Source organism: Cuculus canorus, chromosome 1 (genome assembly GCF_017976375.1).
Source record: "Cuculus canorus isolate bCucCan1 chromosome 1, bCucCan1.pri, whole genome shotgun sequence".
Lineage (NCBI taxonomy): Eukaryota > Metazoa > Chordata > Aves > Cuculiformes > Cuculidae > Cuculus > Cuculus canorus.
The window spans coordinates 80,883,084-80,905,147 of NC_071401.1; the positions used below are offsets into that span (position 1 = coordinate 80,883,084).

General features: G+C 46.8%; 1 protein-coding gene across 1 annotated transcript; it reads right to left on the reverse strand.

Annotated features, from left to right (window-relative positions):
• Positions 1–4,119: 4,119 nt before the first annotated feature.
• RS1 (retinoschisin 1) lies at positions 4,120–20,046 on the reverse strand. The gene is made up of 6 exons (XM_009565556.2): positions 19,924–20,046; positions 10,921–10,946; positions 10,542–10,647; positions 5,907–6,048; positions 5,563–5,758; positions 4,120–4,431 (listed from the first exon to the last, which is right to left on the reverse strand). Exons 1-6 carry the CDS (start codon positions 19,973–19,975, stop codon positions 4,279–4,281), a joined length of 675 nt encoding a protein of 224 aa, XP_009563851.1. The 5' UTR covers positions 19,976–20,046; the 3' UTR covers positions 4,120–4,278.
• Positions 20,047–22,064: the final 2,018 nt, after the last annotated feature.

Here is a 22,064-nt window from a genome sequence, read left to right on the forward strand (position 1 = left end):
ACTGGCATTGCTCAGGAGCTGATCTTATTCCCCGACACATCCCCTCCAGAGGCTCTCCTCATACGTTAGCTGGGCTCAGATGAGCAGAACTGGCCAGAACCACCCCTGGACTCTTTTGCCTGACAGGTCACTGACAGGTCCTGGCTAACTCCCCATCTGAGAAGCTAGCTTGTATCTGTCCACCAGCCTGATGTTTCTGCAGGAGCACAGCTCTGAAGCATCTAGTTGCCCATCATTCCAATAGTCTCATTGCAGACATCAAGGGTTTCCTTCTTTCAGGGCAAGAATTTCTGTTCTTGTTTGAACAGCATCTACCTGGCAATGCCCTCAGCAAGGACTATCTGGAAATGAAATGGCCCTGAAGGTTTCCAGCCCTTAAACTCTTTGCTGCAGAAGGGGATCCATTTGAGTACTGTGTTGGCATTTCATCATTGCCACACATAAGCTGAGACTCTTCTAAGCAAACATTAAGGTGTCAGTGATGCAGTTTTTGATGGGTTCCTCTTTAAACTGTCCTGGCCGTGACTTTTTTTGTCATTGCGTGCAGCTATAAAAAAATTTAAGTATTTCTCTACTGGTCCTTCATTCTTCAGGGTAACTGGAAACAAACTGAGGTGTAGGGACCACTTTGCCTTAGCCTTCCTTCTTTCCCTCTGCACTCCAGCAGCAGCTTTGCTGGAAGCCAGGACTTTTGTAGTCTGTTAAGAAAGAGCCGCCTGATGGGGAGTGCTGCAGCCACAGCTGCTGTGAGATCATGCTGCTGCCCCCCTCGCTGGGCTGCACCCCTCACCTCCCAAATGGGGAAACCACTGGCCTGAGCTGGTGGCTTCCACTTCCACCCAGGACTAGTGGTTCAGCATTTCACCAGTGCCAGCCAGAAACGCATCTGCCATGCCTGTTTCATTGAGGTGCCTAACTCTTACAACATTTCTTTGCTCTTACTCTTTAAAGGAAATGTTTTTGCACCCCATGCAGGGCTCCAGAAAACGGGAGTGGCCACCTCCTTGAAGAGGTCAAGCTCATTGCTGTGGTAGCCCGTGTAGTCAGCGTTGGTCCACCACGGGGCAGAGTACACGGTGGGTATGGACGTTTTTCTCTCAGACCACAGTGAAGGGATAATTCTTGCCTGAACCCATGAAGAGAAACAGGCTTTTGATTTACAAATGGTGTGGCTGGTCTGGAGGCCTGAGGCAGTCTCTTATCACATAGTTTACATTGGGCAAGTTTGACTTCCCAGCACAGTTCCCTCACCTCTCTCTGTGAGTGTCTGAGGCTAAAAATTCATCTCATGAAGCTGAAGGCAGCTCTTGCTCCTGCCTCCTGTTTCAAAGCTGTCGCTTTTTACATGGTTGCAAAGCCATGTATTAGTCTCCCTACATCTGCAAGGAAGGACCTGCAGGATTTTCACTCAGAAAATAAATAACATTTTTAGCACTGCTTTGCATCATCTCCTGCAGCCTTAGTTGGCTGTCTCTGTTCTGTTTAATTGTGATGGGAGGCTTCTGTGCCAGTAGATTATAATAATGCTGATATGCTAGGAAAAGTTAGACTTCATGAGGAAAAGCTTTGTATTTTTCTAATTGGATTTTGACTGGTTATATCCCGCTTTCATAATGCTCTCAGTCGCACTGCTACTCCACCACGCTGCGCTTATGCAAAGGTGGAAGTCAAGTGCAATTCTAAAAGCATTTTAGGACCACTTAATTAAGCCTCTCAGCACCGTTCTTTTTACATCAGAGGCAGAGGTTAAGTGGATTTCCAGAGGTCAATTAACAAGCAAGCTGCATAGCTAAGATCAGAACAAAAACTCTGGCTTTGGCAGGAACCATTTCCATGTTGCAGACGGAAGTGAGAAGTAGGTCCCTTCCCTGTGCTGGAAAGGTGAACTACAGGCCAAGGACAGGGTGAGGCAAGAGGCAAAAGAACTGTAAAATGCAGGGCGGGCATACCAGTTAGTTCCACCTTATTTATCACTGTATGTTTCAATCCAGAAAACAGGTCTAGTGACTTCTTTTAGGCTGTGAGGCTGGAAGAGTGATAGCACAGGTCCTTTCTACCTGGGCAGTCTTTTCTCCCTCTGAGGTTTTGTTATATCCTATATGTAGGATCAGTCATGTGAAGATACATAATTTAGTGTGGTGCCATGGTGTATGATGGTGCGTGGTCCATCCATCCAGGCTCCTTCAAATTGTGCAGGAACTCTTGGCTCTCTGCAGGGTGCATTTCCAAAGCCAGACAACTTGCAAAACCCCAGACTGCACATGGGAGTTCTCAAAAGGCCAGTCACGCAGCCAAGGCTTTGGGTGGTTACAGTCAAGCTTAGCTGCTTTGGTATGCTGTGGTGCTCGTCAGCCGGTGCCCAGTCCATCCTTTCACCCCTCCAGTCCCACCCCACAACTCCTCAGTCACGCAACAACGCAGCGGCACCAAGCCTCCTTCCCTCCGGTCACCATCCACCAGGACATGGAGCAAAGCTGCCTGTGCTGCGTTTAGGGAAGGGAGAGCAGTATGTTAACGTGACGGCAGCTGTGTCCAGGGCCTGGACATGCTTCAGCTTTCAATGTTGGTATTACTAACACAAACCCTGTGATGGCTGGTTGAGAGCCCTTGTCTCCCTATTGTTGTATATACAGTGCCTCCAGGGTGGCTGCTACAAAGTTCTCTATGATGGATGGAGATCTTGCTTTAGGGTCAGTGGACCGTTTCAGTAGAGCTTGCCTGGACTGGTTATCATTAGAGAACCATGCAGACTCATTATTTTCTCATTAAGAAAACATGTTCTTAGACCTATTAGATAAGCAAGACTTACTTGGAGCTGGAAGGGAAGGAAGGGAGTTCTGGTGACATAGTAATAATCATCTCAGCAAGTGGGGCCTGGTCTTTTCTACATCTCTGTAGACTTCATACTGTTTGTATCATCAGGCAGAAGCTTTCAGACTTGCTGGAACAGCATATTGTCCTGACAGCTACAATTTGTCTCTACGTACAGGAAGAAATAAGACAGAAACATCTGCCCTCATGAATGAATAGAATGTGATGAATTGCACAGACTTCCAAAGGCTTTTCTCATGTTTTTTGTCACATCTCATTTGATTTTAGCCACATCTCTTCTCCTGCCCTGCACACTGAGCATTCATCTCTGTCCCTATAAAAGTAACAAGAGGGCTTGAGAGGCAGGTGGCTGCCTCAGTGCTGTTACCTTCATGCCTCTCCTTGCTGCACTGAGACAGTTCAAGTGCTGATGCCACAGCCCTTTGTCATGGATGCTGAAAATAAGAAAGAGGTCACCAGTGCCTTCTAGGTTTCTGCTGCAGACATGTGGGAAGTAAAACAACAGCTGCTGTCCCAGAGCCCCCCATGGCCATCCCACAAGGGAACAGTGAGGACCACGGTTCCCAACTGGGACATACTGGGTGCTGGCTCCTGGACAAAGGCAAGGCCATGAGCCACAGCACTAGGGCACTCACCCCAGGGAGACGGGTGCACCATAAGAGCCTCAAATTCCTCAGGCGCTCAGCAGCCACTGGGGATCGGGCCATGGAGATCAAGGCAGTTAATGAGATGGAGTCTCTGTTCCTGTCCCAAGCATCCACGGGGACTGAAGCACCCTGAGCTCCCCGGGATGTGTCAATGCAAAAGTGGAGCATATATGGGACAGTTTGGCCACCCAGTGCATAAGGCACTGATGCTTGTCCCAAAACCAGTCACAACAGCTCAGGCCAGAGGGGACCTGATACAAGGGGACGTGAGGTGACTTGACATTGTGAGATACAGGTGGGGCCCCTTGTACTGGAGACTGTCCAGATCTGGCCCTGACCCTGTCTCAGAGACGGTAGAGATGAGCAGGAGCAGCAGGAGGAAAAACAAGCTGAGATGTTAGCCCTGGTGCAAGAACCCTCTCTGTCCCTTCAGCAACAGGGGCTGCATAGGCTCAGGGCCAAATGATCAAGCACAGACCTGTCCTCCCCAAGAGAGTCCAAGCCCTGCCATGTTACCCAATCTAACACCCAGGGAGGGCCAGAAGCACCACATCTTATGGGATCAAAGCCATGAACATGCCATCAGTGATGTGTGATTTCCCCATAAACACTTGAGTTTAGCTTTGTCACCAGGTGTAGTTTGAAGCAACATTTTATTCAAGACAGCCCTTTCCTTTGCAGGCTGGGCAGTTACACCGCAGGACCATGGCCGCAGCAGGCTTCGGTGGCAAGGCGAGGTGGCTGCACAGGCGGACACCTGCACATCCATCCCAGGAGATGGCGCGGGGCAGGTGGGCTTTCAGCCGCACTTGCCCAGGCACTCAAGGAGCTCCATGCGGATGGCAATACGCACATGCCAGCCCAGCGGGATGAGGCGGATGTAGCGGGCTACGATGGGTGGCCGCAGCAGGTTCTGCACAGAGGATGAGCGGTCCGAGTTGCCATAGAAAACCTGGGGGAAAATATGTCAGCAGGCAGTTAGGGGGCTGGAAATCCTTCCCCGAGTTCGGGGTGCCTGTGCAGAGCTGAGAAGCAGGAGGGTTCCTCTCTCCTCCCCCTAAAGTAAAAGACTTGAAAAATATCTGGACACAGAAGATGTGTGTCACTGTGACTGGGTTTTATGAGTATGTCACTTTCCTCCCATTTTTCCTTCACTTCTTGTGGTTAGTCTAGACTTAAGCTCAACCCATTCTATCTCATTTTCCTTCCTGCAGCAAGGCACCGTGTGTTCTGAGTCAGTGAGGCTGACTATGGCCATTTGCTGTTCATGAGCTTGGCTCCCAGATGCACCAATACAGACAAAAAAGTGTATTTAAGGGCCCTTCCCCACTGCTTGGCCACACTGCCATCCCTCCTGCTGCCATGATCTGTTTCTTGGGGAAAGCTCAGCACGTCCCCGGGCTGCATCACTTTAGCAAAACCAACAGAGCCTTCCTGGCTAGGATGGGGCCTTCCACGCAGATGGACGGTGAGGATGGCCAGGGAGCAGCATCTGTAAGGTACCCCAGCCCACTTCAGCTGCACAGATACTACAGACACCACTACAGGGTCCTTCCAGGGCAATTTTTCACTTCAATCACTAAGAAGTGCAGCGTGCAAATGGTTCAGTGCATTGTGACTTAACTAGCTGTGGATTTTGTCTCAGCTTTTTTTCTGCATTGTCATTGAGCGCTAGCTCTGGACTCACAGCAAAAGAAGGAGCCCCCATTTTGCATTGCCCCAGCATGGCTGGGGTTGTGCAGCCCAAGCCAAGAAAGAGTGGGTTTTCTATCATGGAGGTGCTGATTCCCCTGTGATGCCACCTAATGCCTCTGTCCTCACCAGCTGGACTCCGCTATTGTCATTGGAAAATATAAGAAATACATTCTGCGGCTGGCCAGTGTGGCACTTGATCTCACCATGCAGAGGATGTCCCCCTCAGTGCTGCCTCTGGCTGTGGGGTGAGCACTGCACCCCATCCACCCTGCTGCTCCCAAAAGAGCCACCTCTTGGGGCACCTCCCCACTGAGACCTGATGCTTTCATGTCACCAAACATGCTCCCCTGCCCCGTTCCCAAGTGGCAGAAGCACAGAGTCCACTGACCCGGTTGTTCCCGGTCTGATCCTTGTAGTAAACCCAGTTGAGGTTTTCGTCAGTGCGGTACTGCACGCTGTACTTGGTCATCCACTCGTCAGCATCACAGCGCCCTTGCGTGAGGATCCCCGATATCACCTTTACCTCCTTCAGGTCAATCTGCAGCCACTGACCATTGTCCTGGTACTTGGACAGCCAAGCGCACCTGGAAAGACAGCATCAACCCTGCTATGTCCTCCACTACTACCGTCCTGGGCAACCCCTCCTGCCCTCACTCTGCCAGGGGAGCCCTCAGCCCCCCACACCCACCTGCCCGCACACAAGACCCCTTGGGGAGGCATTTTTGGACTCACCCGAAGCCTTGGCCATTGAGGCGGGCCTTGTTGGCTGTCCAAGAGGAGTACCAGCCTATGTACTGCTCAGGGTTAGAGCAGCTTATCTGGTCGGGAGTGACAGCGCCAGACTCAAAGCCCAGGGGCTTGTGGTAGGGGCACTCTGCAGAACAAGGGAAAAAACATGCTACCTTAAGACCTCAAGTAGCTTTGTATCCTGGTTGCATTTGCACGCTTGTTGTTGACACCCCTCTGTAGTTTCACTGTTCCCTCGACAGGATGCTGGGGAGGCTCTTAAACCTGAACAACCCCTGCAGTATCTGCTGCCCCAGGGCCATGGGGTCTTCATTTTTAACTCTTCTCTTGTAGGAATTTCTGACTCATTCTCAACCTCCTAAACCTGTGCTACCTGCAGCATTTTGGGGGGAAGTTGCAGTCTGAATCTCCATGCAAGAACATGCAAGCATATCCAGGCTGGATCCATCTTCCTGGACAAAATCTCCAGGCTGTTAGCCTGTGCCTGGTCCTTGAGAAATGTTGGACATGACACTTCTTGCTGAGCCTTTTCTCCTTCTGCTTCTCCATTCATTGTCTTGATTTATGGCTGTGCCTGCATGACAAAATTGCTGAGCCTGCCCTGATCAACCACTCCACAAGCCACCTCCACTCTTCTGCATTTTCTGCTCTGGGCATTATCTTTGTACATGAAGATGATCTTGTAGGAAATCTGGGGGTACTCTGATGCCAGCAAGATGCAATGCTTGGTCCTGCTGAAGGCGCAGTTATCTCCCTGAGAGATTTTGCCTTCAGATCTTCAGGCTACCAAACCTCATCCCACAGCTGTCTTCTGCAGTAGTGAGAGGTTCAGCAAGACTCCCACTGGCTGTCAGAACTGCTTGGGGCAGAAATACACATCCATCACTGAAACTTTCTGTGATGGGTCACCACACAGTGCTCTGGAAGGCAAGCCTTTAGTGACACCACTATGCACTGTGCCTGCGTGTTCCTTGGACTTAGTTGGGGTTTTTGGTTTTTATGTAAGCAGGTTATAATTACTTATCTAGATGCACATAAAGAAGATGTCAGAAACATCACATGGGAATTGTCTGGGAAAACACCTATATCATTGGTAGCATTTTCTACTTTTGCGGCCTGTGGAGCAGCTGTGGTGCCCCCAAGGGTAACTATCTCATGCCTTCCAGTATAGTGTAGTCCGTTTCGTGGATTTCAGCAATAAAGGAGCAAGCAAAGCTCTGCATAGCTTCACTCAAGGATAGGACGTTTCCTCACTTTAGCCATGCCTGACCATCCAGCATGATGCCTTGTGTTAAAAATGATCGACACGCAGGGATCCTCAATGGGCGCCCAGAGCCTGGTGTGATCACGACCTCCCTGGTGCAGTGCCCCAGCACTGCAGTGGCATGGTCAATGCCTCATTAGCAAGCTCCACTAGGTTGATATCATATGCATCAATATCTCATTAACATATCCTGCTCAGTTGGTACCTCATTAACATGTTTTTTTCCCCATGAAAATACATAGCCATCAACCCACCTTCCTCCAGGCATGGAAACATCATGTTTTTCCACTGCGTTAAAAACCCTTGCTACCCTTGTACAAGAGAGTGGAGTGGCCCCAATTGTTTGCTACTTGGCAGGCTTATCTTGAACACCAAGCAACTTTACTTTTAGCAACACTAATCCGCAGACCACACAACCATAATGCAATTAGCAGGTCACCTTCTGGCATGTCTGTCTGTGCCACATAATATGGCTGTGCCACATAATATGGCTGTGCCACATAATTTTGTGATCCACAAAACAGATGCCTGGTTCCTGTCTGGCCAAACTAGCTAAGTCCTTCAACACTGTTATCACCGACCTGGAGAAAACTTGTGCAGCGGTTGTGAGGCTGGCTACTTCCCCCCAGCCATGCTGGAGACAGCTCTGCAATACCTCAGCACAGCTGCTCTGCAAACCATATCGAGGTGCAAACCACACCACTAAGGCTGCTCTGAGTGGGACAAGGAGAATGCAAAGCCTGGCGAAAGAGACAGCTGGGAGAAACAGTGACAATATCCATTATTCAGGAAAACAGCCTTCATCAATCAAGGAAGATGCCTTCATTACTCAGCTACATAACGCTAGTGCATGAGAGCATCCCTCACACCTAGCCTGGACAGGAAAACTAGAGCTGCTCCTCTCACTCACATATCCCTTAGCCATAAACAGATTAATGAAACCTGCCATGTCTCCTTTCCTTCCCTTCCTTTTCAATGGACAATCATTTTAAACTGAAAGATGGTAGGTTTAGATTGGACGTAACTAATTTTTTATGATGAAGAAGTTGAGCCACTGGAACATGTTGCCCATAGAAGTTGTGGGTGTCCCATCTTTGGGAGTGTTCAAGGTCAGGTGTGACAGGGCTTTAAGCAGTCTTGTATAATGAAATATGTCCTTGCATATGACAGGAGAGGTGGACTAGACTTCAAGGTCCTTTCCAACTCAAACCATGCTGTCATTCTGTGACTCTTTGGTGCAAGTGATAGGAGGGTGGTACCAGGCTGTTGCAAGACTTCAGATTGAGCACTGTACTGTAAAAATTAAACAGCAAGAAAAGCAGTAAGACCAGGCTGGCGTGCCAGGTGTAGGTGCTGGTAGGGAACCACCATGAGAGGAAGGATTTCTCAAGGGGCTGTTTGAGGATCTCTGCTGGGCTGGCTGTGATTCAGTATTACTGTAAAGCTCTGTGGTGTGTGCAAGTGTGCTGATGCTGCTCCTTGCACGTTGCTGGGGCCGTGGGAAGCAGGGATATTCTACATGGTGGCCTGGAGTGTGCAGTAATCTTCATTTTACTGCAGCTCCATCCAAAGGGATACAGCTACAGGTGAGGGATGTGCAGGTGCAGGAGGGGCACCTTCTAAATGGAGGGTGACTCACACAAGGATATAAGGACTGCAAGGACCTGCCCAGCACACGTGGGCTTTGTGATGATGCTGTGACAAGAAAAGAGTTGTGGTGGCAGCTGTTTGAAAGGGAGCAGCAAGCTTGGGTAGGGCCATGCTGGCTCAGTCTTGTGTTTGGATTGCATGTAGTTTTCTTCTGTGGGTGATTGGAGGAACACCTCATGACAAGAGGTATAAAGTGTTCTTTCTGAAGTTCCTCAAAGTGATTCTTCTTCATCACCCATGCTGTCTACAGCAAACATCTTCTTCCTCTTCAAGCATGCCCCAGTGTACACCTCTATGAAGATATCATCTGCAGAAACTGGAAGGACAGAGCCTGAGAAGCCATAACCCTTTACTGCGGATGTCTGGGTATGCTCTGCCCTGAGGGAAAGATGTCACTCATACATGGCAGATGAATCCTCTCCTTGCAGGTTCTCTGGGCAGGGAAGAAGCCTGTGAGGAATGCTCAAACTAAGCAAGCCCCAGATGGACATGGCCTACACAGGAGCAGAGTACATGGAGAGAGAGTTTGGAGGAAGCAGGTGGCCCAGCAAGGATGACTGGAAAGGCTCTGTGCTTGTCAGACACCTCATTCTGCGGAAGAGAAACTTTGAGTCCAACCCAAGCATGGGATAGTAACACCTGGGGGTTTTCCCCTTCTCATTTCTGTTTGTGTATTCCTGCAAGATCTGTCAACGGTGTCATATCTTCTTGCCAATATACATTTTTATTTGCTTCCTAGCCCATCCTAGCTCCCACTCAGAGCTCTTCTGCAATACCTTGTTTAACCTCCCACTCCTTCAGTGCGGCTACGCCAAAAGCTGAGCGCTTGGGTGATGATTTCCACCATTTAACTCCCCTAAGGAAACTGAGGGCAGCAAAACACACCTCAAGTTGTTGCACAGCCTTTCGCAGGAGCTGGGGAGAGATGGCTGCTAATGATAGGCATGAGGCAGGTACCACTTTTGGCACCTAGCCCCAAAGGGGATGCACACCTCTAAACATCTGCATGACAGAGGCCTGGATAAGAGTGCAGTTTCTGTGGGACACATAAGCTAGAGCTGAGGATCAGCTGGGCACTGATAAAGCCTTGCTGGAGTAACACACCAGGGAAAATGTGGCAGTTGCAGAGAATACTGAGGGAAGATCTTGATCAGAAACCTATAAAACATGATCTGTAAAAAATGGCTGAAGGAGCTGGGAAGGGGCAGCCCAGAGAAAATGCGACGGAAACACAAATGTCTTTTACTGTCTAAAAAGATGCTGCAAAGGAAGAATAAACTATTTTCCTTGACCCTTGGGGAGAGGAGAAGGTGTCACAGGCTAAACTGCAGCTAGGCAGAATCAGCCTAGGTGGTAAAAAAGGCTTCCTACAGCAAATCCCGTACACAGTGGTAGTCGCTCCAAGCAGTTTCTGGAAGCACGAGCCTTGAGGGCTGTAGGGACAGGGCACATAACTGACTGCCAGCACCAGACAGCCTCAGCCACTCAAGAGTGACCTCCCTAGGCGCAAGCATGGCCCTGGCTGCCCCCTCTGCCCAATGGCGCAAGGTCAGCCTGCATCTCCCACCAGTGCAGTTCCCCCAGTCCCACCAGCAGCTGGGGTTTGAACAAGTACCACCATAATGTGTCACCTCCGCAACACAGGGTGCAGCAAGGAAAGCTGCTGAAGATTGTCGAACATGGCTAAAAGTGCAATGGCCCATTACCTGGCATGCACTCTAAGCTGTTAGTCCCACTGGACCACACCGAGTTAGGACCTCCTTGGCAGTCACATTTGCAAGCCTTGCTGTGCCACAGCTCCAGTCTTTCATCCTAAAGGGAAGGTTAAAAAACAATAAGAAGTCAACATAGTCATTTACAATAGTGACATAAGGCTAAATCTGAGTCCTGAGTTGCTGTGCTTTCTCTAAGCCCCTTCCTTCAGGCCAGTCTAGCACAAAACGTTGGATGACACTCCCTTGAATTCAGAGGTCAGAACATGCGCCTGGGCTTGGAGATCCAGGTGCCACCCATCCTTCTGCCCCAAAGTGCCAGTGCCAGGCCACCAGCATTTACCTGTCAGCCAGATGAACTGGATGGACTTACCTCTCCTGGGGAGAGAGCCAGCACAGCTGCAGCAGCAGGCATGGAGGGAAGAAGAGAGAAAGAGACATCAGAAACAAAGATGCTGCCAGCAAATGTCAGGAAATGCTATGAACATTTACTCCTGAGTTGGAGAAAAATAAATTCAGGAAGGATTGATGTGTCTACCATATTACTTCAAGCTGATTGCCAGGGGATGTGGTCAGAAACAGGGTACTGTGTGTACCCACAACAACACTACTCCCCCACTGGGTTTTCTTTTTGGTGGCTTTGGCATCTCCTCTTTCTAATCAGACACACCTGAAACGTCCCTAGAAAAAAATCATGCCGGCCCCTTCAGCCTCTGCTTTACAGCTAATTTTTTCTCTATCCCTTTTTGTCTTCTTCCTGCCCAACAGCTGTCTTTTCCCATTTTACCCTTAAAACCTGTGAGCTGATGAACCCCAGGGTGAAATCCCAGCTTGGCACCACTGCAAATCTCTGTGCCTTTGGAGGAGAAGGGACACCCCACAAGGTGCCTGACCTGAGATCACTCACTCTGGATAGGATGGAGGAAAATGAAATGTAAATAGGTCTTACCAATCCATCTTACATAGAAGACTACCTTTTTTTCTTACTTAAGGAAAACCAGTTGTCGTGGCTGCAGAGGAAGAGCCGCTATTTTTGTAACATCTGACCTGTTTTATCTCTTGCCTGTCACTGAACAATGGCTTTTTTATGAACCTTTTCCTTGCTGAATGGGGTCGCCTGCTTCCCAGTGAAGTCCAAAGCAGCCTGTGTTCATAGCATTTGGACCTGCATAATAGTGCCCAAACAAATATGAAAAGAAAATAATTTCAAAAAAAATTAGTCCCCAAACTGCTGATAACTCATCAACATAAGTCAAATGTCAAGCATCATGTTTTCAATACCAGTAGGGAGTCTGCAAGCCACGAAGGGACAAACTATTGAGCTGGTAAAAACTTGCTTTCAGGAACCATGAGAAACCCGTCAGCTCCAAAAACAAGTTTTGTGAATAGGAAAAGAGGATCTTTTCATCAAATGAATTAGACTCTGAATTATTCACTGAAATCTAGTTATGATTTATTCATTCAGACACTGCCACTTTGCTGAGCCTAGGAAGCTCCAACTAATGCTGGGAATTTACATTTCGCATTTCTATAGCAAGTTTCATCTCAAAAGAGACACAAACACTGCGCAATTATAATCAGCTGAAATATAAACTATATACAAATCTCTGTTTTTTACTGAAATGCAACTGCTTCTTGGGTGTGACGCTGGGCTTGAATGTATCAAGAGTCCGAAACAAAGACCCCAGCAAAGAATAAAATTATAAAGACAGTTTAAAAAAATCCTTTCTTTAACACAGAGATGGCTTCCTTTGCTTCAGTGCCTCCAGGCAAAATTTCTGGTCAGAAACTTACTGCGTTAACCCAAGTTATCAGCCCTGGCAGAAGAAGTAAACGTTAATCAACAAGATGTGGCTTTTAGTCAGGCCCAAGAGGGAGGCAGGGGGGCATTGAGACCCCCATTGAGCTCAGCAGAAAAACATGGGCGCATGTCTCCGGACCTGGTTTCTTGGAAAGTGTAGGCTGGGGACCATGCACAATACTGCATTCCACCATTCCCAGCACAGATATTACCCAGCCAAGCACCGTGACTCCTTCGTACAAGAAGAAAACCAAGGCAGAGGTTCAAGCCTAAGGCCATGCAGAGCATTGCCGTATCTGTGCTGTGCCACACACCGCAAAGCAGGTCGACTTAAACCAGCGCGAGAGTAAGCGATCAGTAAGATACAAACAAGGACTTCATCACGTATCAAAACTGTACCATTTTTGCTAATACAAGCAATGCAGTGCCTCTCCTGCCTGCTTGATGCTCTGTTTGACACTGATGCTGGAGCAACACCAGCTCCAGGGACATGGGAGCCAGGCCAACAGGTACCTCCTCTGCCCCTCCAGCCCATAGTACGGTGGCCTTTCCCAGCAGGATGGGTGGGCTGCTCCAGGAGCACTAGCTGCAAGGGCTAGCTTCCTTACTCTGGGATCTGGGAGCCTGACTCCCTAGCCAGCACAGCCCGTCATACATCTCACTGCCCAGGTCTGAGCTCCAAGGGACAGCTTTGGCTTCTCCACTCTGCAGGCATTCAGGCTTCATTTAGAGATGTGTGCTTACTATGTGTTTTTTAATCTTTTTACTTTCATCTTTAGAAGATTGCTTTTTGTGGAAAACCTTCTGTGAGTTGTTTCATGTTTTTCTCTCAGCGATTAAATGCACTTTCGCCTGGCAATGACCTGACAAATAGAGCCACACAGAGATGAAAGCAATGGTTCCCTCTCGACTGCTCATAAATACTTGCCTTCATTGCCCTGCACCACCCAACGTGCTGCAAGGGGGACTTTAGGGGCTAGAGAGAAAATCTGGTGAAAAAAATCTAGCAAATGAATAAATCTTACTGTTTTCCAGTATATGCCAGCAGCCCGCTTACATATATGTCAGGTACATTTGCCCAGCATAAGGAAGACTGCTGTGGTGAAGGCTACTCTTGTGCATTGTGCACCTGTGGTGGGGAAAAGGGACATGAATTATAAGAGCTTTTACTTTGGATCCATGCTCAGCCCTTCAAGAGACCTCCTGAGTCCCTGCCCAGGTATTTGGAAGCCAAGGTAAAGAATTGACACCTCATTGACAGATGCAGCTGGAAACCCAATGGCTGCGAGTGAAACAACAGGAAAAACAGGAATAGGTTTCAGGTGTGTGGCTGTATGGTAGCACCTATTCAGCCATCAGGAATAAATCCTCTTATGCTGGCCTCCCTGGCATTGCTTGGATGGTTGCACCTGGCTGGCAATGCCTGCTCCTGAGCTACAGGAGAGACTTTTAGGGTTTTTAGGTTTGTCAGCCAGGGGACATTACTGCAAATCAAACAAGGGTGTGAATTTCACAAAAAAAAACCTCCTTTCTTCAATGTAACTGTGATGCATAGTAGTGTAACAGCAGTGCCAGGGCAGGGCTGCCAGCATTTCACCCCTCTGGCCGTCCCTGGTGAGCTGAGAGTCAAAACCCCACACTGCATGGATTGCTGGTTCAACCATCTCAAAAAGGAGGAGAACTTTGCCTCTTTGAGCTAAAAGAACTTAACCGCTAAGGGCTCACTTCCACAAGTGGTTCAACCATCCAACTGCTGGCAGCCACAGCCTGCGGGACAGGGGAGCAGGAGGCTTGGCTTGGGGTAAGCACAGCGACAGATGGGCCAAATGTCCTGCCTGAGCAACATGGCCCAATAACCCCTGCTACTGGGAGGGGAAATGAGAGGAAAAGATGCCCTTGCCTGCAGTTGGCCGGAAAGAGTAGTAATTGATATATTGGTGTGTTTACAGCTGTGACAGGCCCTGTCCTACAAAGGAAATGAAGAGGAAAGCTGGCTGCCAATAGTCTAAAAATGTGATGGCCAACATGCTTTTATAGTGAGCGTGTTTGCCTTCAAGGAAGGTTACAAAGATAATTGGTAATTGTAGGTCAGACAGAACGAATTGCTGCAATTCGTGGAAGAGTCATAAGTCCTGCACAACCGCTGGCGGCTATTGTTTTAAAAGTACAGGACTGGAAAAAAAAAAAAAAGAAACAAACATCAAAAAGGAAAGAGCCCTATTTACAGCCCCCGCAGTGCCCCAGGACATTCATCAAACCATCAGTTCAGTGGAATAAATTATTGTCTGTGAGTGTTTGTGAGACGCAGGGAGATAGGGTTTGTTCTGTCCCTCCATCCCACCCTGCACCATGGTTCAGCCAATACACCACTGTGCACAAATGCCACCTCATAGGACAGCATTTGGGGACCAGGGTTTGGGCAAGTACCACGGGATGATTTTGTGCCAGTTTGCCCATCTTGGTGGGGCTGGGCCAGAGCACAGGCCCTGGGATGGTCCTGCTCAGCATCTGTTGCTGAGTAGAATAGAGGGGAGAGATACCTCAGGGACTGGTCCATATTTGGAGAAGAAGGAAAATAGCTGACAGAAGCAGTCCTGGTATTCTAGGATGTGGAGGACACGGGTTTCCTGAGGTGGAAATGGGATAAAGCAGCAGCCACAACTTGTGGCTAGCTGAGAAAAGGAAGCGGCAAGCAGTAGCAAGCAGGCTCAGCTGCTGGCATTTTAATAACAGGAGCAGGTAACTGTGTGCCTTAGAAAATTTTTGGTCATTAAGAATGTGGTTAAATAAGAGCGAGAGGAAGGTAAGTGTGGGCAGAAGTAACACTGCCAAAGGCTGACCACAGTTTGATAAGGTCAGCTCTGAGATATCATATTGAGTATTCTGACCATAGATACAAGACATCAAGCCACCTTTTTTTACTGTGGCTAGAATTAATGGCAGATGTACAAACATGAGAAAGCACATTATAAAATAAAACAGAGAAATAAAATGTAACACAGAATAAATGTCAGTCACTCAATTTACCAGAATAAGTTCCCATAAACCAGGTCATTGCAGGCAAAGCATGTAGAAAATGTTAATGACTATTTTTATTTATTGATTTTATAATTTAAGTGACCTGAAAGCTTCAGCTGAAGAATAGTTAATCTTGCCTCTCACTTCTGCAAGCAACATCTCAGTTTAACAGCACTCATGGAGACAAGTAAAATTATTTTCTCTCTGCTTCTCCCAATAGAGAGAACTCCCTTCATGACACTGTGCTTTACTAGAATCATAGAATTTTTTAGGTTAGAAAAGATCTTTAAGATCATCAAGTGCAACTCTTAACCTGACACTGTCGAGTCCCCCACTAAACCATGTCCCTAAGTGCCACATCCACGTCTTTTAAATACCTCCAGAGATGGTTACTCAACCATTTCTCTGGGCAGCCTTTTCCAATGCTTGACAAACCTTTCCATGAAGAATTTTTTCCTAATGCCCATTCTAAGCCTCCCTCCTTATCCTATCACCTGTTACTTGGGAGAAGAGACTAACACCCACTTCGCTACAGCCTCATTCCAAGTAGTTGTAGAGATCAATAAGGTCTCGCCGCAGCCTCTTTTCTCCAGACTAAACAGCCTCATTTCTTTTAGCTACATCTCATAAGACTTGTGCTCCAGACCCTTCACCAGCTTTGCTGCCCTTCTTTGGACACTTTCCAGCACCTCAATGTCTTTATTGTAATGAAAGGCCCAAAACTGGGCATAGTATTCAAAGTATAGCCTCACCAGTGCTGAGTACGGAGACTCAATCTCTTCCCTACTCCTGCTGGCCACGCCATTTCTGACCAAGTCAGGATGCTTGTGCCACCTGGGCATATCGCTGACTCGTATTCAGCCAGCTTATATTCAGCTGGCTCATATTCACGTGTAGTCGCTCCTGCTGCATAACTAGTCTCCTGCTTCCCCTCTGCACATGTGGGCCGTGGGGGAAGGGAAAGCTTGAAAAACAGAAAAACATGATTCAAACCCCTGAAAAGCTGTCACGGAAATGATAAGGGTGACTTGAATGCATGGCATTGGTTTTATCACATTTTCTAAAAGGCACAGCATTGCACGTCCCTCATCTCCTTCAGCTCCACGTTAGAGAGTGCCAGGAAGCAGAGTTAGGTGCAGCAGTCTTTGAGCAACACAGAGGACTGAGACATTGAAAAAAGCATTGCGGTACCTTTATGCTAGTTTGTGGGTTGCTATATTATTAATCTAGGCTATTTTTACATCCCAGCCCTGAAATCGTGCCAGGCGAGCGAGGTGACTCACATCAGCCTGCACCAGCCTCGGCAGCAACAGAATCATAGGATCATAGAATCATAGAATCATAGAACGTCCTGAGTTGGAAGGGACCCACGAGGATCATCAAGTCCGACTCCTGTTCCTGCATAGGACAACCCAAACGTTCACATCATGTGTCTGAGGGTCCATGTGTTTTGGGAAGCTGCCGTATCCTGGGCCACTGTTGCATGTGGTGCTTTCCCCATCTCTTTTTGCCCCTGTGCCAGTGGTGATAGCTCCAAGGACCCTTGTTACAGCCGTGGCCTGTCCCAAGTCCCCGTTGGCAGGCATAGCCCCCAAACTCAGTCACTTTGTGATTGCTTTTGTTGTTTTTTTCCTCAGGGCTTTTTCCGTGGCTGTGCTAGGCAGCCAGCAGGATCCACACGACAATGTTGTGCAAAAAGCATCTTTCTTTCTAAGAAGTGCTGGCTTTAAATGGTCTTTGGAAGATACGTGGCAGGCAGAGACCCCCAAGGCATACGCATTGTCCACCAAAAGATTTTGGGAGCCAAGCTGGCCTGGTGAAAGCAGGGTGTTCATCCAGGAGCTCTCACAACTTAAAGCTGCACCAGGCCAAATGTTAAGTCTGTTTCCCCTGTAAATGATATTCTCGCCATGACAGCCCCCAGGAGGGCACCACCACGCCAGCACACATCACCCTGTGAGGACTCATCTCTGTTGATGCTGACAGGCATGGTCAGAGCCAGAGACTTAGGGATCAGCATCAGCATCAGCCTGCAGAGGGAAGAAGGGCTCATACTTCTTGTTAAGCTCCTCTCTCATGCCTTAACACAGCTGCTGTTTTCCTTCATCATTTTGTGGAGATTTTTCACGGTTTTACTATTTTCATTTCCATTTCATTTTCCTCATTTGAATAGTTTTTATTTGGTTTCTATTTTTACTCATTTGCATTGTGTCTCATTTAACATTCACTGTTATTTGTCTGAAAGTGATAAAAACATTTAAATAATTCCAAATATACCTATTTGATTCACATAATTTTCTCTTTTACGCCTTCTGTCTCTATAATGTTTCCACAAGTTTTTTTTATATTGTCAAAATCTTTGCAAAAAAAAAAAAAAGCAAATAATTTGGAAAAAATCAACCTTTCCCCTTTTTTTCTTAAGAGGTGCATAATTACCTTTTTTCCTAAGTGTTCCTTTGAAAATTTTTGGCAATTTCCGATCTTATTGACATGTTTGTTCCTTCCTGCTTAGAGATATGCAAAGCATTTCCAGCACAGCAATTTCATCAGATGTATAGATTATGCCAAAGAGTGGTACTAAAGTTGTTATTTACTGTGATCTTCGGGCAAGTTTGGACCTTTGATTTTGTGCTGCATTTTTTTTTTCAAAGTTGAAAAAAACAGAGAGGGAGGAGAAATAGAAATCCACTCTTTTAAACTGCTGAGATGTGCTTATTCCCCGACGTGTAGTGAGCAGGGATGGAGTATTCCAGAGCAGGTACGTCACATTCAATGTGCTAAAAGCATATTCGTGTCAATCCAGGGCTTGGGGTGCTCCCCCTCACCATATGGAGGGGGCTCGGCAGCTGCTGCGGCTCTCATTGCAGGAGCCTATGTGCCGCACCATCTGCTGCTGCTGCTGCTGCGGTGGTGTCCCTGGTAAACACAAGCCCAGCCAAGGATTGGGGGCTGGGGATGCTCCTCTAAGCCACTTGCTTAGAAAATAAGCTAAGAAGCTTATCATGGCATCAGTACACGTGGCTCAGAGGACTGACCTAGCAGCAAATTCTCCATGGTGGCAGAGGCAGGAGTACGAGGCGGACGTGGGCAAAGGGTTGCTGCTCACTCTTTATCCAGAAGAGGACACTTAGACCACAAAGCAGAGAAAAACAGTAATTTAAGAAAGCCAGTAAATTAAGAAAATAAACTAAATGCTGAAGGAATGATGCCTAGAAAGTGATCCTGCAAGAAATATTCACTGCAGGCTCCGAAAAAATATCCTGACGTGTGGGTGTCTATTAAAAGCAAGCTGTGTCTGGGATTCAGAGCGAGGTATGAACTCATTCCAAGGACTAATTGCAGTTATGGCACCCACTGGGAAAAAATACTGGAGTCTGGGTAAAAACCTCCTTCCAAGGAGCTCAGACACCGGTAACCTTCCCATGTGAAACGAAGAAGAGTGAAGAGATAAGGCATGGGGAGAACACACAAATATTTGCTCGAAGATTAAAAGGATGACCTGTTAATTAGAGCAATCAGAGTACTTCCAAGGGTAACAGAGTGAAATGAAGGCATGGCTAGCTGAGGGACACTTTCCAATCTATGAAACTTGGTAGACCAAAATATTCATTTGGAACAGGGAAGGATAGGAAAAACTAGGCAAAGCAAAACACTGGGAATTCAACATCCATGGGGGAAAAGCTGGACAGTCTGATAAATCTGTCCCACACTCTGGCAGATCATACTCTATTCACACATGAATGCTGGAGATATTGTCCAGCACTTAGCAAGAGCAACATCAGCCTTGTTTAACATAATAGCAGCTTTGCCATAGCTTTGACAAAGCCAGAATTTCAAACAAAACCCAGAAAATTATCTCTTCAATCCACAGCTGGGTTAATTAAAATCGAAAGAGACCCTGACCCTGAATTTTCTGCCTTCCTTTAGCTCCTATTTACCTGCTATCATTACTACTTTTCTGAAAAGTAATTTTGAGAAAGCCTCAACATTGATAAATATTTTTCCCGTTTTCTTGACTTATGATTGCTTTTTTTTCTCAAAGTGCCTTTGGAAGTCTTTTCTAGGTCAGAATACCTGAAAGGGCCTTTAAAAAAAGGCAGATCTCCATCAGCAGTGCCTTGCTGTTAGAAAAAAAATGGTCATTTTTTGATTAATCAAGAACTTTGATTAATGAAGGACCAGAGTTTCATATTATACTGTACCTCATTTTTCAAATCAGCATTATTATTTACTCACTGGCTCAGCTGCACTACAATTTTCTTTGCAAATTCATATTTTGACAAATTATATGGCAATTTTTTTACACTGCAATTACTTTGTGAAGCAGAGTTTTACTACTGAATATTCATAGAGCTGTAAGAACACTGCTTGCTCATGTACGTAAATTACACATTTCCTCCACTATTTGCCGTTCCCCAAATTATTATGCTTCCATGAGAACATAGAGAAAAGCTTCCTCTGTACCCCACAGCCCTTGGCAGAAGAAAGAGGCGTGGATGAAACAAGAAATACAAAGAGCGACAGCTGAAAATGCCTCTCAGGAGGCAAAATGCGTACCTTTGTACCAGAAAAGAAGAGACAGCAGGACGCTTCCCATCTTGAACCGCATCTTTCCCTTCCTCTTTTGGAAATAGCTCCTTAGCTCGCTGCTTGGCTTGTTAGGAAGGCATGAGATTAACTTAAGCATTGCCTAAGCACCTTACTCTCCACCATTCCCATGATTTTGTCAAGCACCACCAAGCCAACCACACAATTATTACGGTCAAGCTCCATCCTAGAAGATGTGTAACATGTAGCAGTTCTTAAAATGTAAAAAAGTACTGAGGTACAGACACTTAAGTGTGAATCCGATTGTGTATGCAGACATATAGTCAAATAAACAAGGATGTGCAAAACCACATATACCCCTCACAGAAATGCAGAAGACTAAGGGATGATACATATACATTGTCTATTGTATATAGTATGTATTCGTTATCTTCCACCATGGTTATTTACCTCTGCACTATCAATGCCCTTCCTTCTAATACCTGTGTGTAGAAATCTGCCCCATCCTTACTATTCGTTCAGTCACCTAATTGCTGAAAACTGCAATTAGCAGATCAAACAGACATACCACATTTCTGTTGTTAACTTGGTGAGCTGTAAAAATCTCAAAGTAGAAGAAGTAAACCTTCCTTTGCTAACAGTTCTACCTATAGTATCCTCTCAACCAGTTTACACTGAAGAGTTATACATTTGATTCTAAAATGACTGAAAGATTCAAGACAACAACAGACTGCTAGTGATTCTAGTGGATCTTGTACCCATTCCTCCAACTTCCGTTAAGTGTGTGCAATTAGCAGTGAATTTTTAATGGAGGTTTTGAAAGCAATTGCTTCAGAAGCAGCTTGCTTTGTTCCAAAAGATCTTGGATGTATGCGCAGTGGGAAGATGAAAGTGCTGCATAGATCACCTGAACCGCTGTTGAATTAAGCTAGAGCTGTCTCTAGTCTTCTGGTCTATATAAGTTCAAAAAAATGCTCTGCAAACAAGGATGCTGACTTCTTACCCTCAGGAAGAGGGCAGATTATTGCAGGCAGACCCCTGCAGGGACACAGCCACTAGCTTCATGGACCTGGGCCAACTTACTCCAAACACTGGGGAGCCTCAATGCATGACAGGGCAAGCAAGCAAGGTGGCTCATACCAGGCAACAAAAAGGGAATAATTTTCCGAAGGGCAGGGGGTTACTCTTGATTTTTTTTCAGAGGCTTCATATTCATATGCAGCAGCCCTGTTGGGGTGGCGAGACCCACCAAGAGATCCAGCCATGGGGTGAACAAATGTGTCTTATTGAGGGCACCAGGGAAACCTCTGGGCATCTGCTGCGGTGTGGCATCTGGCTCCAGGCTCTACACAGTATCTGGGCAAGGCTTGCTTTCTCCCTCTTTTTGCTGTCCAGTCTAAAATGGGCTGCCACAGAGACAGAGAGATCCACAGCTGCTGAAGACACTCAGATATCTATTCCCTCTCTGCATTGATGAACATTTGGTATCTAAATCCCATGGGCTTGAAAATCCCAGCTTAAAAAAAATCCCTAAATACCTTCATCCACATATCTCTTGGAAAACCAGACCAGAGTTTCAGCCTCTTACCTTATGGTCTCATAAGCACAGGTCACCAGGGAACCAAGTTGCCCACCCAGAGAGAAATCACCTACTGTATCTTAAAAAAGTGATGGGTTTATCCCCCATCACCCCAAGCAGTTTTAAATCAGCTCATTTTATGGTCAATTCCATCCTTCAAATAGGTCTTGATTTCGTGTAAGAAATACAATAGCTCAGGGATCGTGTTCAGAAATAGCACAGCTATTATCGAAGAACATTTCATCCAAAGGGACACCCTGAACACTGGAGGCTTCCTACAGAAAAAAAAGGCAGCCTTCTGTTTAAAAATGTGTCTGCAGCACTGAAAAAGCAAAACTGTCCACAGGAAGAGCAGAAGAGCCTGAAAATTAAAGTCTCTGTATAAATACTACGCAATTCAGACCCTCTGTTTCTAATGTTGTTGACGGTCCTTCATTTTAATAAACAGCAAAAATGTGCTGCTGCTGCAGACAGCATTGCTAAATGAATCACATAGTTAATTCCTGGCAGGCATACAAATATTTCAGGTACAGAAGGCAGAAAACATTTTGAACCCTATGCACAATAAAGC